At 40.4% G+C, this 17,911-nt stretch overlaps 1 protein-coding gene and 1 pseudogene across 1 annotated transcript; both read right to left on the bottom strand.

Moving 5' to 3' along the window:
• Window positions 1–447: 447 nt before the first annotated feature.
• On the bottom strand, window positions 448–2,274 carry LOC113200632 (mast cell protease 1A-like; annotated as a pseudogene).
• An 11,889-nt stretch (window positions 2,275–14,163) lies between these two features.
• Window positions 14,164–17,494, bottom strand: LOC144255430 (granzyme B-like). Its single transcript, XM_077800117.1, has 5 exons — window positions 17,438–17,494; window positions 15,704–15,851; window positions 15,129–15,267; window positions 14,682–14,939; window positions 14,164–14,325 (listed from the first exon to the last, which is right to left on the bottom strand). The coding sequence occupies exons 1-5, from the start codon at window positions 17,490–17,492 to the stop codon at window positions 14,164–14,166; spliced, it is 762 nt and encodes a 253-aa protein (XP_077656243.1). The 5' UTR covers window positions 17,493–17,494.
• Window positions 17,495–17,911: the final 417 nt, after the last annotated feature.

Consider the following 17,911-nt stretch of genomic DNA (forward strand, 5'->3'; position numbering starts at 1 on the left):
GGTTCTTTTGTATTGTGTTACTGGCCCTGATGTAGGGTGGGGTAGGAATGTAGGTACAGAATGAGGTAAGATGGCACTGAAGGAATGAGTTTTGTCTAGAGAGGGTCCTTATTCCTGGGTAGCTTAAACTCAACCTGTGGCAGGGAGCTGGCATTGGGACAGGTCATTTGGAGCTAGGATCAACACAGCATGGTTTTATATTCTAGAGGTGGAAGGTGGAGTTTGTCTGAGGGGAAGTGTGTAAGGAATCATAAATGTAAACAGATCCTGCTGGACATGCAATGAGAACCTTACAGAATGTTATGCTGGCGAATAAAGGAGGAATCGATCACTTCTGTTGCAGAGATGAAAGTTTATTAAGTACCTGGCAGTCTCCCCTCGACTCCTCCACCTAGTGCATTTTGGGCCTTTGTTCAAGAGAAAATGAATATCAATTCTGAAGGCCTCTCAGTCTTGTCCTTGGAGTTTGAATAATTTCATTGTTGTTTTAATCCAGCACAGAAAGCTTGATATCCTGGTGTAGATATTTGGAGGTGTCCCCTCCATTTTCCCATAGGACACAATGCCTTGCGCCACGTTTTTACTCACAAGAGGACTTCCTGAATCCCTGTGGACAGAGAAAGGCCACCCTTAGCTAGTTTTCTCCAAATCCCACACCACCCACTCCCCAAGTGTGTGTGGGCACTGTTAGAGGGCTGTGTGTGTGAAATCAGGACCAGGGCAGTCCTCATTCAGTTTGGGGGGCTCCAGCTTGACCCTGACTGTTCTTTCCACTTTTACTGATGCTTCTCCTCCTTCAGTAAGTCTCTTTCCATGAAATGACCAATGGCAGTCAGGCTCCACTGATTCCCAAGGACCAGAGACTGAATTGGTGAAATGGCTGAGTACATAGGGGCATAAGTAGTTCCCTTTGCCTTGGTTCTCCTCAAACTCTGCTGTGCCTAAGGCAGGGAATAGCCAATGTAGGTGAACTTACCTGAAGACCATACTTCTTCTCTTTTGGGTTCCCCACACAAATCTTGGTGGTGGAGTCATATGGTCTTTTGAAATGAGAGAGACATTCCTTGTCTTTTTGGATTTCAAGCTGTACCTCATGCAGTTTTGATGTGGATATGTTTTGGTCAATACATCCCCAGCCGGCTAAAGAGCACACCATCCCTGGTGTAACCTGGGAATGTCCTGAGGGTAACTTGAGGAGGCTCACCTCAGCATTCAGCTTGGCCTTCTTTTCTAACTAAAGGCAGATAAAGGGAATTCTGATCAACCAACAGCTTCCGAAAATCCACACAGTCATGGGGACAAGTGAAGGGGTGAATTTGGAAATGAATAATGAAAACAAGGCCATGAGGATTTAACCTTCTAGGATTAACCTGTATAAGACCCAGTGGAATGGCATGCCTTACCTGAAGTAACATGATGTCATTGAATGACTTTCTTTTAAAATATGGATGGGGGATGGCTTTTCTTATAGGGATGACCTGCTGGGTCATCTCTTGCTCATCAATATCGCGGGCTCCCAGGATGACAGTGATGGATCTGTTCCTAGAGCAGACAGTGAAGTAGAGTCATAGGGGATACAGGTCAGGATCCCTGATGGAAAATGGTTTGCCCAGGACAGGGCAGGTTGGAGTTGGGAGAAGCTACATGGGAAGATGACTCTGGGCTGAGTATATCTTCATTTTGATTCCTGGCAGCCAGGGTTGGTGCAGGTCCTGGAGCATTGTAATGTGCTCAGTCATGTACAGAACATGCACAATCAAGTACAGGGACTCTCTCCAGGTGAGACTCTGAATTTCACACAGTTGCACTCTGGTATCTGGGGCAAAACCTGCCTCCTTCCCATCTAGACTTGATCTATGTTCTCCTTTTTTATAACAAGCCACCTGCACTGACCTGCTCCTCTCTCCCCAGAGCTTTCCTGCCACCATGGTCTTCATGTATTCAGCCCCAAAGGAGAGGATTCCCTGTGGGGTTTTCTCTAGATGTGTGAACTTGCCTTCTCCAGCAGTGGGCTGCTGTCAGGACAAAGTCCTCATGTACAAGGAAACCCCCACATTTTTTTTGTTTTCTCTGTGGTATTGATCCAAAGATATGCTATGTAGGGATGAGAATGAGGCACAGCTTCCCGGCCCCCGATGATTTTGCCTGAAAGAAAAGTTCTGTCCTGCCCTTGGTGCTCATGGAGCCAAAGGCTGAAGAGAGGAGACTGGGATCAACTACAGGGAGGAAAGTATTGAGTGTGGTGTTGTTACCATCTAGGGGTGCAGGGTTCATTGGCCTTGATCAGCAAAGAATTGACAAACAGGATGCAGAGAGAGTAAGAAAGCAGCAGGTTTATTGCAAGAACAACAGGCAGATTTCTCTGAAGAGTGCTGAGAGCCATTGCCAAGTAGGAATGACGCATGGCAATTTCTTTGTCAGCCTACCCAATGTTGCTTAGAGGAAGGACTCTCCATATTGGACCCAGGTCATTTGCAGTGACATTGCATGTAAGGTGACCTTGCTCAAGGACTAGGGTGGATCCGGGTTTAGGGCTCTCCTTGGGTTTAGGGCGGTTCCAGGTTTAAGGTGTACCCTGCTGGGAATAGGGCGTATCCTGCTGCCTCAGGCGCACCCGCTTCTTGAGTTCCCATGGAGTTCTCATTGAGTTCTCGCAAAGTTTCTTAATGGAGTTAAAAAAAAAAAAAAGCCTTTGGTTGAAGGCTTTTTTTTTTTTTTAACTCCATTCTGTTTAAATCGCTTAATGTTAGCCATGTAAACTAACATTAAGCGATTTAAACAGAATCTAAGCCTCATTTAAAAGAGTGAAGCTGTAGGTGGTGAAAAAGTACATTTAAAAGTACAGTATAGATGATAATTGGAAGGCTTTAAAAGGTTAAATTGAAAGTGGTTGAGGTACCTTCAGGGCGGAAAAAAGAAAAAAGAGATATAAAAAGATTCAAGATGTGGAAATATATTTTAATATGAAAGGTTAAAATAAAAAGAAATGTTTCTAGATGAGATAATCTTTGTGTGGTAAAGTAAAAATTTGTAAAATGTCTAAGTAAGTTGCAAAAAGCTTTAAAAGGTTAAATTGAAGGTGGTTAAGATGCCTTCATGATGGAGGAAAAAAACCCATGAAAATGGGAAGATAATAGGATAGAAGATATTTAGATAAAGACAATTTAAAATTTGAAGTGAAAAACTTTAACGACAGAAGTATAGAAAGTTAAAAACAAAAAAAGATAAAGAAGATGTAGGAAGATAAAAAAGATATAGGAAGACAAGAATTTTAAACCCACAAAATAGGAAGAAAAAAACTAGGAGGAAAAAAAGCAACTAAGGGTAAATGTACAAACCTTAGGAAAAAACTAGAAGATAGAAACAAGATAAAAAATGGTTAAAAATGTCAAATAAAGATATTTCAGATAAAAAATACAAAAAGCTAAGATAACTATTAGATACAGACATTCAAGTTAGAAAAAAAGTAAAAGAGAAAAGTTTAAAGTCAAATATTAGATAAAAGAACAAGGAGATTATTAGTAATTTTTTCAAAAGGCCCATCAACTTTAATTTCTGGTGGTGCAGAAATTAGAAGTCTCAGATGAGGGTGTTAAAATTTATAGACAAGAGCCAATTTACAAAACATTAAACTAGAAGGAAATTGGTTTAAAACCACATCAAAAATTAAAAGGACTAAAGTAATTCTAAAACTAAGGCAAAATGCTTTTGGAAGACTTGAATTTAAAAGTATCTTTAAATTTCCAAAGTTTGCATATAGACTATTTTGGAACATCATCCCTGAAAAAAAATCAGTTAATGTTTTACTTAACAGGAATCCCATACAATCCACAGGGACAAAGCATAGTTGAAAGAGTTCATCAAACTATTAAAATGTACTCATTAAAGCAAGAAGAGGGAATTGGAAAGGGGTATATATCCCCCAAAGATAAACTTAAAATAACCCTTTTTACTCTAAACTTTTTAAATTTGGATTCATCCACACTTAGTGCTGCGGAAAGACATATGTATCCAAAAAATGTATATAAGCCTAAGGTACTTTGGAAGGATATTCTAACAGGACAATGGAAAGGTTCTGACCCAGTGATTGTCTGGAGTCGGGGTTCTGTTTGTGTGTTTCCACAGGGAGAACAGCAGCCGATTTGGATTCCAGAGAGATTAACCAAAGCAATTTCTACAGAACAAAAAGAAGATGATTTGACTCAAATCCATAACAGCTGATATCCAGAGCTCCAGCTTGGCTATTCTTACATCTTCGACAGTGATTAACCAGGGTGCTTTTTTCAATATCTATTTTATTATTGCCTTTTCCCACATCATAAAGTTCTATTTTATTTTTTGAGCTCATACAGACCTAGGTTAATGTTTTTCTGACCAGTTTTATTTTTTGACTGTGGAGTTTTTAAACATTGCGATGGAGATTTCACCTAGGTAAAGGTACAAGGCCTTTATTATTGTCTTATGTGTTGTACGTTTGTGTGCACATTTGTGTTTTGTGTTGTATGTCTGTATGTGCGTATGTCCATAGATCATATATGAAGAGCGCTCATGAGAAAATGGATCCGAATTATTTTTTTTTATTCACGTGATTTAAATGGTTCAATTTAAATTAGGTAAACAGCTGTTAAGGATTGTTTTTAAAGGTGGTTAACATATCTGTTTGTTTACTTTCACCTTTCCTTTTCATTATATTTAATAATTCTGTTCAGGATAATGTCTCTTTAGCATCATTGCCAGAATTCCCATCTCCATCCCAGTGCTGGTAAAGACTAAGATAAAACCAATCTACAGCTTCTATGATAGCTATCACAGTAAACCGTATAAACTGATGCATCAATGAATATAACTCAACAAGTAATGCTCAATCAAGGACTCGATTTACTTTGGGAGGAAATGGACATATTGATAGACTCCTCCACTTTGAACTGCTTGCAGAACTTTCCTAGACTATGTATCACTTGTGTACATTGTGAACTATCGTTTGGTGCAGCGAATTGTGGTAGTGCTGCCATATCTTTGCTGATGGTGTCACCAGTGATGCAATTTTTCCAAAGGAGCCGTCAATTGGCTTGGTGTTGTGGCATTCTGTATCCTCCTCACTTCTGCTAGTGATGGTCTAAAATTTGGGGGCCAACAGAGGTGAGGCAAAGAACCTCACCCCCCACTGGCACCAAGGCCAAATTTGGGGGCCAACAGAGGTGAGGCAAACATGGGGCCCTGAGTGTGCACCTGGCAGCATTCCTGGCTTGAAGAGTGACCCACAAGACTCAGATACTCCCTCTGACCAAGAGCAGGGCAGTCCTTGCTCTGTAATTCCCGCTTCAGATGTCAATGTTGACTGACAGGATTTGAGTTTGGAACAAGTAGCAAAGTCCCTACTGATCCTGGTCAGTCCTTTCTCTGAAGTGTCCCAGAATCTTCTTTCCCCTCTTGTTTCCTCCTTAGTTCCCACTGAGCTCCTACTGGGTTCTGCACATAAAGTCAGGATGCTGAGTCGTGTTTGATGTTTGTCTGCTGGAGGCAGACACCAAGTAGGTGCCCAGTAAAGGTCTTGGCTGTGTAAGGGAATAGCTCCTGAGAATCCCGTGGCTTAGGTTTGGAGGGCAGTGCTGGTGAGATTGTGAGCACCAGGGATGATGGGGTCTGACAAAGCCATTGCATCCATCTGTAACTGAAAATGACCTGAGAGAAACTGAGGCTAAACCAAGGCACGCATATCTGTTAAGGGATGAGAATGCCCACAATTCTGAGATCAAATGGGTCCTTGGCTGCATTCCTGTGCAGTGTGAGAATGACAGAGTTTGGAAGAGAAAGTGGAGATTGAGGGTAGATTTTAAGACATTAATTTAGAAACTTAGTGAACTTTACCTTGATTACAAAAGCTATCTATTTGCATTTCTGTAATTGCTATCATTCAGTAGCATACTTTTTAGTCTACAAGTGTTAGAGTGGCTGTTATATATTTGATTTGATTTCTAATTTCATTTCATTATGATCTGATAGGATGCAAGTTATTATCTGTATTTTTTTTGTATTTGTTAAGAGTTGCTTTCTGGTATAAGGTACCTTCTATTTTAGAGAAGGATCCGTCTATTGCTGAAAATAAAGTGTATTTAGTCTTTGATGGACAAAATATTCTCTATATGTCTGTTAAGTCTAAATATTAATTTATTTTTTAGTTCTCTGTTTTCTTGTTTTTAGTATTTGTTTGGAGGATCTATCCTGTGGTGAGAGAGATGAATTAAAGTCACCCAGCATTATAATGTGTGGTCTCTTTGCTTCTTGAGATTGAGAAGGATTTGTTGGATGTACATAAATGTTTCATTGTTTGGGGTATAGATATTTACAAATGTTATGTCTTGTTGCTGTATTATCCCTTAAGCAGTATAAAAAGTGCTTCTTTATGCTTTTGATTAAGTTTGGCTTGAAGTCCAATTTACCTGATATGAGGATAGAAACCCCTGCTTGTGTAGGTGATCCATGTGAGTGATATGTTTTATTCCCATACTTTCACCTTCAGTGTATGGATTTTTTTTTTTTTTTTGCTTATGAGGTGAATCTCTTGGAGACAGAATACTGTTGGGTCTTTTTTTTTTCAATCCAATCTGTCTATGTCTTTTGATTGATGAGCTTAGGCCATTTGCATTCAAGGTTATCTTTAAGATGTGATTTATATTCCCATTCATTTCTTGTTTTTAATCTGAATTAGTTTCTCCTTTGATTGACTATTCCTGTAATGTAATTCCTCTGTTTGCTAGTCTCCCCCCACAGGTTTTTTTCATTTCTCTTTCATGGAGTATTTTGTTGAGAGTGTTTTATTGTGTAGGCTTTCTAGTTGTGAGTTCCTTTAACTTTGGTTTTTCATGGAAAGTTTTTTTGTCTTCAAATCTGAAGCTTAATTTTGTTGCATATGGAGTTCTTTGTTGGCATACATGTTCTTTCAGATTTTTGTATGCATTATTCTAAGACCTGGCTTTGAGGTGCTGGGTTGAGAGATCATCTGGGATCCATGTTGGTTTTCCTCTAAATATTACCTATAATATTTCTCTTGCAGCCTTTAGATTCTATCTTTAATCTGTATGTTAGTGTTTTCATAGTAATGGCAACATTATTGGTATGTTGGAATTTTGTATATTTGGAGTCCTATTTGCCTTCTGTACTTGATTTTCCATTTCACTTTTTAGGTTTGGAAAATTTTCTGATATTATTCCATTGAAAAAATTGTGTTTGTGTCTTTCATTCGAGGCTCTGTGTGTTCATCTTTCCCTATAAATCTTAAATTTGGTCTTTTCAGGTTATCCCATATTTTTGAATGTTCTATTCATGGCCTCTTAACATCTTTTCTCCACAGTTTACTTTGTTTTTCAGAGTATATATTTTGTCTTTGCCTGAAACTCTGTCTTCCAAGTGATCTAGTCTTTTTCAATTAGAGATTTCTTCAATTAAATTCTCTTTAAATTAGTGATTTTTTCAGTTAAAATTTTTAATTTTTTTATTTGATTTATTTATTTTTAGAATTACTGCTTTGTTGTTTTTCAGAATGTTCATCTCTTTATTCAAGTTATCTTTCACTTCCTGTATTTTCCTGCTTTCATTCCTTATACTGTCATTTACTTCACATTCTAAACTCCTTCTCTAACATTCCTTCCACTGTGGTGTTGCTGGATTCTGTTATGGGAGTATTTTGATATGTTTGGAACAATTTTCCATTGGGTTTTCATGTTTTTATGTGTCTATCTTTCTAGTAGTATGGATCTTAGGCTAGAGTTTCTACCCTGTGGACTTACAATGTCCCTAATACTTACCATTTCCTTACTTGCTGAGAAGCTAGATGCCTATCTGCTTTCTTGATTTCGTGCCATGAAGCAGCCAGGAATGTGCTGGCCTCTATTCTGCCATTGTGAAAAACTCCCAGTTTGGAACATCTTGATCTCAGTTCTCTCAAAAAGTATGTGTGTGTGTGTGTGTGTGTGTGTGTATGTATTTATATATATATATATATATATATATATATATATATATATATATATAATTTAATTCTACTATCTTTCCTATTTCCACATATCCTCCCTTTTCCTCCCTTCACTTCCCTCTACCTACTCTAAGGTAACACTAGTCTTCTCTAGTGGCCCCCCACCTTATTGTGTATTAGTATCTGCATATTAGAGATAACATTTGGCCTTTTTTTGGGGGGGGGATTGGCTTCTTTCACTTAGCATGATATTCTCCAACTCCATTAATTTACTGACAAATGCCATAATTTCACTCTTCTTTAAAGCTGAGTAATATTCTATTGAGTATATAGAGCACATTTTCTTTATCCATTCATCTATTGAGGGATACCTAGGTTGGTTCCATAGTTTAACTATTGTGAGTTGAGCTGCTATAAACATTGATGTGGCTGTATCACTGTTACTACAGCTGATTTTAAGTCCTTTGTGTATAAACCGAGGAGTAGAATAACTGATCAAATGATGGTTCCATTCTAAGTTTTCTGAGGAATCTCCATAGTGCTTTCCATTATGATTGCACCAATTTGCAGTCCCACCAGCAATGTATAAGTGTACCTTTTCTCCCACATCCTCCTGAATTCTTGATGAATACCATTCTGATTGGTGTGAGATGAAATCTTAGAGTAGTTTTGAGTTATATTTCTCTAATTTCTAGATGTGTTGAACACTTTTTCCTATATTTCTTGATCAATTTTACTTCTTTTGTGAAGTGTCTGTTCTTTTTCTTAGCCCATTAATTGGGTTATTTGTGTTTTTTTTTGGTGTTTTATTTTGTGAGTTCTTTATATATTCTAGAGATTAATGCTTTATCAGAGGTTCATGTAGTAGGGGTTTTCTCCCATTACATAGGCTCTTTCTTCACATTATTGATTGTTTACTTTGCTGAGAAGAAGCTTTTTAATTGGAACCCATTCCATTTATTGTTTATTGATTTTGCTTCTTATGCTTTAGGAGTATTGTTAAGGAAGTCAGATCCTAGGCCAACATAATGAAGATTTAGATCTATTTTTTTCTTCTATTAGGCACAGGTTTCTAGTGGAGTGGACTGAACTGGTTCAAATGGACACAATGGCAACTGACAGTACATCCTAACCCATCTCAACTCACACTGGTGAGAAGGGAAGCTGAATATTATATCAAACAGCTTCAATCTTAATCTGCTCCAATCGGCAACTATAGAGCAACACAAAAATCTCCAACCCTTACCATATCAGCACATAGCTCAAAAAGAAACAGAAACAAAGATTGTTGGAAAGGGGCAGTGACCACCCAATATGGTCAACTATTTTGACCATCTCAGTGGAGATATTTCCTTCATTCCTTTTGGGATTATTATTTATTTATTTATAATATGTCTCATGTGTTTATGTGTGTGTGTGTGTGTGTGTGTGTGTGTGTGTGTTTATGTGTTTTCATGCATACATGTGAATTCTGGCTGATGGTGAGGAACATAAGTACATAAACTTATTATTTTTCTTTATTTTGAGTATTTTCAAATATAATTTTCTGTAATATTATCTTTTGAGGGTTTAGGATTTTTATTATATATTTTGGTTTGGTTTGTATTATTTTCATATCTTTGTTTCTCTTTCTCTCTTACCTTCTCCTGCTAATGGCTAAATTCTATTTTTCTCTCTCCCTCTCTCCCAATACTTTGCTGCTTCAATTTTTCCTCTTTGTCTTACATAAACATCACATGCTACATCTCTTCTGCATTCTCTCTGTTCACTTTTTGAAACTGGGCACTCATTCTAATTTCCCAATGTATTTTCTTTCCCTCAAAGTGTATTTTTACCATCTTTCAGAACTAATTGTCTTATATTAACTCTGGCCACCTCCATTAGTGCTGATATAATCATTACTGCTGTGGATGATATAGTTGACACCTGCTGTTTTCTTTAAAACAAAATAAAGTTTATGATTATTTTAACAGTTGACAACTGCTGAACCCCCCATCACTCCAACATTACTCCAACAGTGATTCAGTTGAGGAAGAAATCATGAAAGTAATCCCATTCATAGTAACTTCAAAAAATTAATCTAACTAAAAGCACATATAAGGAGGGAAAAGAGCCTGGCAATAAAAATTATAGAACACCAAAGCAAGGAATTGAAGATGACCTTAAAAGATGAAAAAACATGCCATCTTGAATATGCAGAATCAATATTATCAAAATGGCCAAAATACCAAGAGCAATATACAGTTTCATTTCAATCATCATCAAAATATTAATACTTCAGCATGTAGTTGCTGGCACCAACTTCCTTAATAAGACCCCCAGTGAATAATTCTTCACAGTATTAGAAAAACAATTCTTAAATTCAGTTGGAACAATCAGAGACCCAGAATAGCCAAAGCAATAGTACTCAAGAAAAATAAAGCATGAGGTATCACAATACCTGATCTGTAATTAAATCCAAAACTGTAGTAAGAAAAACAGCATAGTATTGGCATAAAATAGACATGAAGACCAATGGAGCAGAATAGAAGACCCAGAGAGATATTCACATACCCATAGCTGTCTGATATTTTACAAAGGCACCTAAAATGCCTCTTGGAGAAAAGACAGCCTGTTAAAAATGGAAACCCTATGTTGTGCAGAAACTTTTCAGTTTGCTGGCATCCCATCAGATATTGTGTTCAACTACAGCTAAAAAGAAAAAAAATGGATCCACTATAGTGATACAATCACCTCAAAGGTTATAGCAGCACAATGAAAAATAGCCAAATATTGGGATCAACACAAAACCTGTCAGTAGATAAATGGATTCAGAAATTCTGATATATATATATTCAGTGGAGTTTGACTCAGCCATAACTATCTGAAGAAAAATGAGATTAGATTTTCTCTCACACCATGCACAAAGCTCACATTGAAATTGATAAAAGACTAGGAATTAGACCAGAAACTGTACAACTGCTGGAAAAAAACATAGGGTCAATACTTCATCATGCAGTTGCTGGCACCAACTTCCTTAATAAGACCCCCAGTGAATAAGAAAAAAATCAAGTTTCAAAAGTGGGATGCCATCAAACTGAAAAGCTTCTGCACAGAATAGGAAATGATTAAGAGTGTGAAGAGTGAGCTGACAGAATAGGAGAAAATCCTGGCCCACTAATCCTCCAATAGGGGATTAATATCCAGAATATAAAAAGAACTTTGCCTTAACACACAATGCCTCCACCCCCAACCCCACAACATATCTAATCAATAAATGGGCAAAAGAACAAAATGGAAGTTTCTCAAAAAAAGAAAAACAAATGGACAACAAATATATGAAAAAATGTTCACCATTTTTAGACTCAGGGAAATCAAATCCAAACTATTCTATGATTTCATCTGACTCTAGTGAGGTTGGCAATGATCAAGAATATGAACAACAATAAATGTTGGCAAGGTTATGGGCAGAAAGGAACACTTGTATGTTGTTGGTGGCATGGCAGACCAGTACAACCACTCTGGAAAGAAGGATGGTGACTCCTCAAGAAACTAGGGATAGAACCCTATCCCAGGGATAGATCCAGCTATCCTGCTTCTTGCTATTTTCCCAAAGGACAGAATAGATATACTGGGCCTGGGATTGTGACTAGTGATCGAGCACTCACCTAGTATGTATGAGGCGCTGGGTTTGATCTTCAGCACCATATAAAAAGGTAAATAAATAAAGCAAAGGTATTGTGTTCAACTACAACTAAAAAAAGAAAAAGGAAAAAAATGGATACACTATAGCGATACAATCACCTCAAAGGTTATAGCAGCACAATGCAAAATAGCCAAATATTGGGATCAACACAAATACCTGCCAGTAGATGAATGGATTGTGAAATTGTGGTATATATATTCAGTATAGTTTGACTCAGCCATAAAAAAGAATTAAATTATAGCCAGTAATGGATGGAAATGGAGAATATCATTCTAAGTGGAAATAAGCCAAATTTTGAATCCAAATGTTGAATGCTTTCTCTCTTGTGCTGAAACTAGAGTAAAATTAAGGAAAGCAGAGGGAGGAATAGCTATCATAAAGAACCAATCAAATATAATAAGCACATATTTATACCAATTAATAATTTGGTTAATTATACTAATTAATCAATATAACCATTACTAATTAAATTTAATTAATTAATAGATGAACAAAAGGAAATCAAATAGAATAGAAGAAGGCAAATGGGGGAGGAGAGAATGGGAAGAAAAATATGGGAGTGACAGGGTTGGCATTATGAACCAAAATTGATTTTCAGGTATGTGTGAATTTGTCAGATGAACCCACATACTATATATAAAGCTGCAATAAAATATATTAAAAAAAGATTAAAGGAAGCTTACATTTTTTTAAGCATACCTAAGCCAGCCTATCTTGGTTCAATTTGGGGTGTGGCCAGGTCTTAGTAATAACTAGGGTAACTTTTCATACTGGCCCAGGCTTAAAGTTAGACCCCAGACTTTAGAAAAAGATAGAATATGTTCCATGTTTGAGTTTCTGTACAAGCTCCTTTCCCATGCCATAGTTAAAACAAGATAGGCGTGTTCCACTCCACTACTCATCCCTAACTTCCTCCTGCCTCCTGGGAGGGATGCTCTTTCTTTTAATATTTATTTTTTTGTTTTAGTGGACACAATATCTTTATTTTATTTTTATGTGGTGCTGAGGATCAAACCTAGTGCCTCATGCATGCTAGGTGAGTACTCTACCACTGAGCCACAACCCCAACCCCAAGGGAGTATTCTTAAGGACTGACAAACCAGAAAATCTCTACTTCCTCTAAACCTCATAAACAGCAGTTCTTAGGTCTGCTGTGATAATGTGCTCAAAAACTGTACCATGTAACATCAGGACAATTCAAATGAGTTTTATTATCTTGACAAGCACATGCCTTTGATTTTTGTAAATTAAACTTAGATCCAGGCCTGGAAAGCCACAGAAGGAAGTGACATGCAAATCAGATAAACCACATGGATTCCATGATGACTGCTGATTTGCAGGGATCCTGTTGCCTGGCACGAAGTATTTGCCCAATGAGTATTGGTGTATTGGTTGATGGCAGAATGCTGCTTCTGTCCTGCTACAGAGGCAGACTTTCTCACATTGATGGACATTATAGTCCAGGGTACCAATCAGTGAGTTCGGTCCAGAGGCCAGGCTTTCAGTGGTACCCAAAGGAAGAACTTGGAAGGGATCAGGCTGCCGAGTGTGACTTGTCTTTGGCTCTGAGCTCAGGAGCAAGAATCCTCTGCATGGGAGGACTGACATGGCCTTGACCAGGTGAAAGCTCTGGACTAGAGTTCTGAGGACATTCCCAGCTTCCTGGTCCTTCATGAATAGGGCAGAAGGTGAGCTAGTGCTCAAGATCCATTAAGGATGAGAATCTTGGTGAACACAGATAGAAAGGGTTCCATGGAACCTGGACATGGGAGGTGGAGAGAAGCTGGCTCAGACTAAGACGGAAGATCATTTGGGATTGTGGGAGGATGGGCTGACAGGAGACCAGAGACTGTACTGGGCTCTGGCCCCATGACAGGGCCATGACAGACACTTAAGGAGCATCTGGGGACACTGAATATTTTTCTTGAAAGTCTTCATGCTTCCAAGCTGCCAGTTGGTGCTGATTTGGAGAGGGAGCCCTGCATGAATCACACCTTTCCAAAAGGCTCCTACCCTTTTCCACCAGGTGGGAAATACAATTCCCTTTATAAATCTGGGGTCTTTTGTGTTTTAATAGCGGCTCACAAGCAAGGTAGGGTTAGGGTGTAGGGACAGAATGCTGTAAGATGGCATTGTAGGAATGAGTTTTGTCTAGAGAAGGTCCTTTTTTTTCCTGGGTAGCTTAAACTCAACCTGCTGCAGGGAGCTGGCATTGGGACAGGTCATTTGGAGCCAGTATCAACACAGTGTGGTTTTGTATTCTAGAGGTGGAAGGTGGAGTGTGCCTGAGGGGAAGCTTGTAAGGAATCATAAATGTAAACAGATCCTGCTGGATATACAGTCAGAACCTTACAGAATGTTATGCTGGTGAAGAAAGGAGGAATCTAGCACTTCTGTTCTAGAGATGAAAGTTTATTAAGCACCTGGCAGTCTCCCCTCGCCTCCTCCATCCAGTGCACTTTGGGCCTTTGTACAAGAGAAGATGAAGATCAGTTCTGGAGGCCTCTCAGTCTGGTCCCTGGAGTTTGAAGGATTTCATTGTTTTTTCAATCCAGAGCCTAAAGCTTGAGATTCTGGTGTAGACACGTGGAGGTATCCCCTTCTTTTTCCCAAAGGACACAATGCCCTGGGCCACATTTTGACACACAAGGGGCCCCCCAGAGTCTCCCTGTGGGCAGAAAAAAACACCATTAGCTGGCCTCCTCCAATTCTCACACCTGGCCTCTCCACTGGGGGTGGACACTTTGTTTGTGAATTCAGAAATAGGGCAGTCCTCATTCAGTCCGGGGGAGGGGGTCCTCAGACTGATCCTGACTACTCCTTCCAGTTGACTAAGGCCTCTTCTTCCCCAGTAAGTCTTTTTCCATGAAGTGACCAATGACATTCAGTTTCCACTGACCCCAGGACCAGAGACTGAATTGGTGAAAGGCTGAGTACATAGGGGCATGAGTAGTTCCCTTTGCCCTGGTTCTCCTCAAACTCTGCTGTGCCCAAGGCAGGGAATGGTTAAAGCCGGTGACTCACCTTAAAAGAAGTCTTGTTCTCCTTTGGATTCCCCACACACATCTGGATGGTGGAGTTGTATAATAATTTGAAACGAGAGAGACATTCCTTGTCCTTTTGGATTTCAAGCTGTACCTCATGCAGTTTTGTTGTGGATGTATTTTGGCCAATGAGTCCCCATCCAGCCACAGTGCACACCATCCCTGGTGTAACCTGGGATTTTCTTGAGGGTAATTTGAGGAGGCTCACCTCAGTAGTCAGCTTGGCCTTCTTTTCCAACTAAAGGGAGATAAAGGCAATTTTTTCAACATATAGTCCATAAAACTCCAGACAGTAATGGGGTTGCCTTCTTCATGGCATTGGGACAAGTGAAGGCTTCATTTTAGGAAGCATGGTTGGACAGAAGGACAGCAGATTTAATCCTCCAGAATTAAAATGTGCGAGACCCATTGGAATGGCATTCCTCACCTGCAGTAACATGATGTCATTGGAATAGCTGCATTTGTAATCTGGGTGGGGGAAGGCTTTTTTTACAGGGATGATCTGCTGGGTCTTCTCATTGTCTTTGATGTTGTGGGCCCCCAGGATGACAGTGATGGATTTGCTCCTAGAGAAGACAGGGAGGTAGAGTCACAGGGGATACAGCTCAGGATCCCTGAAGGAAAATGTTTACTCAGGGCCGGGCAGGGTGGAGTTGGGAGGACGTGTAGGGGAACAGAACTCTGGGCTGGGCATCTCTGCCCTTTGCTAACCTGGCAGCCAGGGCTGATGCAGTTCCTGGAGCAGATGGAGTGTGCTCAGTCATACACAGAGCTTAAGTGTCTCCAGGTGAGACTGAAATTCTCACATGTACACTCTGGGCTCTTGGGAAAAACCCACCTCCTTCCCATCCAGCCTTGATCCATGTTCTCCTTTTGTATAGCAAGCCACCTGCAGTGACCTGCTCCTCTCTTCCCATAGCTTACCTGCCCTCCACAGAGTCTTGTCTTCAGGCCCAAAGGAGAGGATTCCCTGTGGGGCTTTCTTTAGATGTGTGAACTCACCTTTTCCAGCAGTGGGCTGCTGTCAGGACAAAGTCCTCACGTACAAGGAAACCCCCACATCGTTTTGTTTTAGTTAGAGTCTTGATCCGAAGAAGTGCCATGTAGGGATGGGAATGAGGCACAGCTTCCCGGCCCCCGATGATTTTCCCTGAAAGAAAGGTTCTGTCCTGCCCTTGGTGCTCATGGAGCCAAAGGCTGAAGAGAGGACACTGGGATCAACTCCAGGGAGGGAAGGATTGAGTGTGGTGGTGTTACCATCTAGGGGTGTGGGGTTCATTGTCCTTGTTCAGCAAAGAATTGAAGAAAAGGACACAGATATATGAAGCAAGCAGCAGGTTTATTGACAAAGGGACAGAGAGATGGCTCTGAAGAGAAATGCCCCAGTGCTGGTATCTGGTGTGGGAGTTTTGGTTTGTTTTTTTTATGGTCTCTGGAATTTCCTCCTGTCTTTATCATGTCCACTGTTCACCCTCTGCTCACTATTATTGATTGTGTCTTCTCTGTCCTTGCTTCTGTTTTAGTTTTTCAACTGGATCCTCCTTTAGGAACATGAATATAAAGTGTCTGATTGGGTACTGCCTTGTGTCCTCAACCACTTTCATCAAGCAGAAAGTTGACCTCACCAAAGACCCTCTCCATGCTCCGTTGTTCTGGCCCTGCCCCTGATCTCCTTGCTTGCCTGGCTCTGAAGCCCTAGAGGCAGGGTCTAAGTAGACAGCAGCAACAAACATGGGGCCCTGAGTGTGCTCCTGGCAGCATTCCTGGCTCGAAGAGTGACCCACAAGACTCAGATACTCCCTCTGACCAAGAGCAGGGCAGTCCTTGCTCTGTAATTCCCGCTTCAGATGTCAATGTTGACTGACAGGATTTGAGTTTGGAACAAGTAGCAATGTCCCCACAGATCCTGGTCAGTCCTTTCTCTGAAGTGTCCCAGAATCTTCTTTCCCCTCTTGTTTCCCCCTTAGTTCCCACTGAGCTCCTACTGGGTTCTGCTCATAAAGTCAGGATGTTGAGTTGTGTTTGATGTTTGTCTGCTGGAACCAGACACCAAGTAGGTGCCCAGTAAAGGTCTTGGCTGTGTGAGGGAATGGCTCCTGATTAGCCTGTGGCTGAGGGTTGGAGGGGTAGTGCTGGTGAGATTGTGAGCACCAGGGAAGATGGGGTCTGACAAAGCCATTGCACCCATCTGTAACTGAAAATGACCTGAGAGAACATGGCGCTGAACCAAGGCACATGTAACTGTTAAGGGGACCAGAATGCCCATGACTCTGAGATCAAATGGGTCCCTGGCTGCATTCCTGTGCAGTGTGAGAATGATAAAGTTTGGATAAGCAGGTGGACATTGAGGGTAGATATTAAAATATTTGGTTAAAAAATCAGTGGGCTTTACCTTGATTACAGAAGCCAGCCCCTTTCTATAAATTTCCCTTTCTTGGGGAATTAATTATTTATTCTTTCCTGTTGGTAATTGTACTTTCATGTGTTCATGAACGGACCTGCTTTCCAGATGGTGAAGGTAGGGCTGGGGAAGGGGAAGGTTCCCAGTGAGACCAGCCTTCTGCCCTGCTCCTCCCCTGTGCTTCCATCCCTATGAGGCCCGCCTGTCTTTGGGTGAGGTTCACCTTGCTATGCAGAAATTTGCTGGAGGTGCACCTGAGCCGGGATGGTGGGGTGCAGCGTCTGAGCAGGGCTGAGCTTCGGATTGGGCCTCAGTTCTTAGGGATAGTCACTCACCTGCCTCTGCCCTTGGACACAGAAGAAAGACCAACAGGAGCAGGAGTGGCTTCATCTTTCCAGAAAGACATCTCTGGTCAAAGAGTTGGTGCGTCCTCCTGGTCTTTAAACTCCCAGTGTTCTCTTCTGGTGTGTGGGGGCTTTTTCCTCTGAGATGATCTCAGCCTTCCATCACTGCCTGATCAAAATCTGATGGTTGAGTAATAATTTGGCCAAGCCTAAGCACCCATCACTCTTGATTCAGTGCTGACCACAGAAACAGAAAACTGGAACCTGTGGTCAGAAGTTAGGGTTGCTGGAAGTGTTACATTGGCCAGTAGTGGGTCTTGGGACTCAGTAATCTGCATATCATTGTGATAGATCCAGGAAAGTATTTATTTCTTGGGCTTTCATTGACCTTCAGGATGATCATTTGTTGAAACCTTTTCCTGTGTAAAAGTTGGATATATGGAGATGAGATTCTTTTGCTATCAT

Source organism: Urocitellus parryii, chromosome 6 (genome assembly GCF_045843805.1).
Source record: "Urocitellus parryii isolate mUroPar1 chromosome 6, mUroPar1.hap1, whole genome shotgun sequence".
NCBI lineage: Eukaryota > Metazoa > Chordata > Mammalia > Rodentia > Sciuridae > Urocitellus > Urocitellus parryii.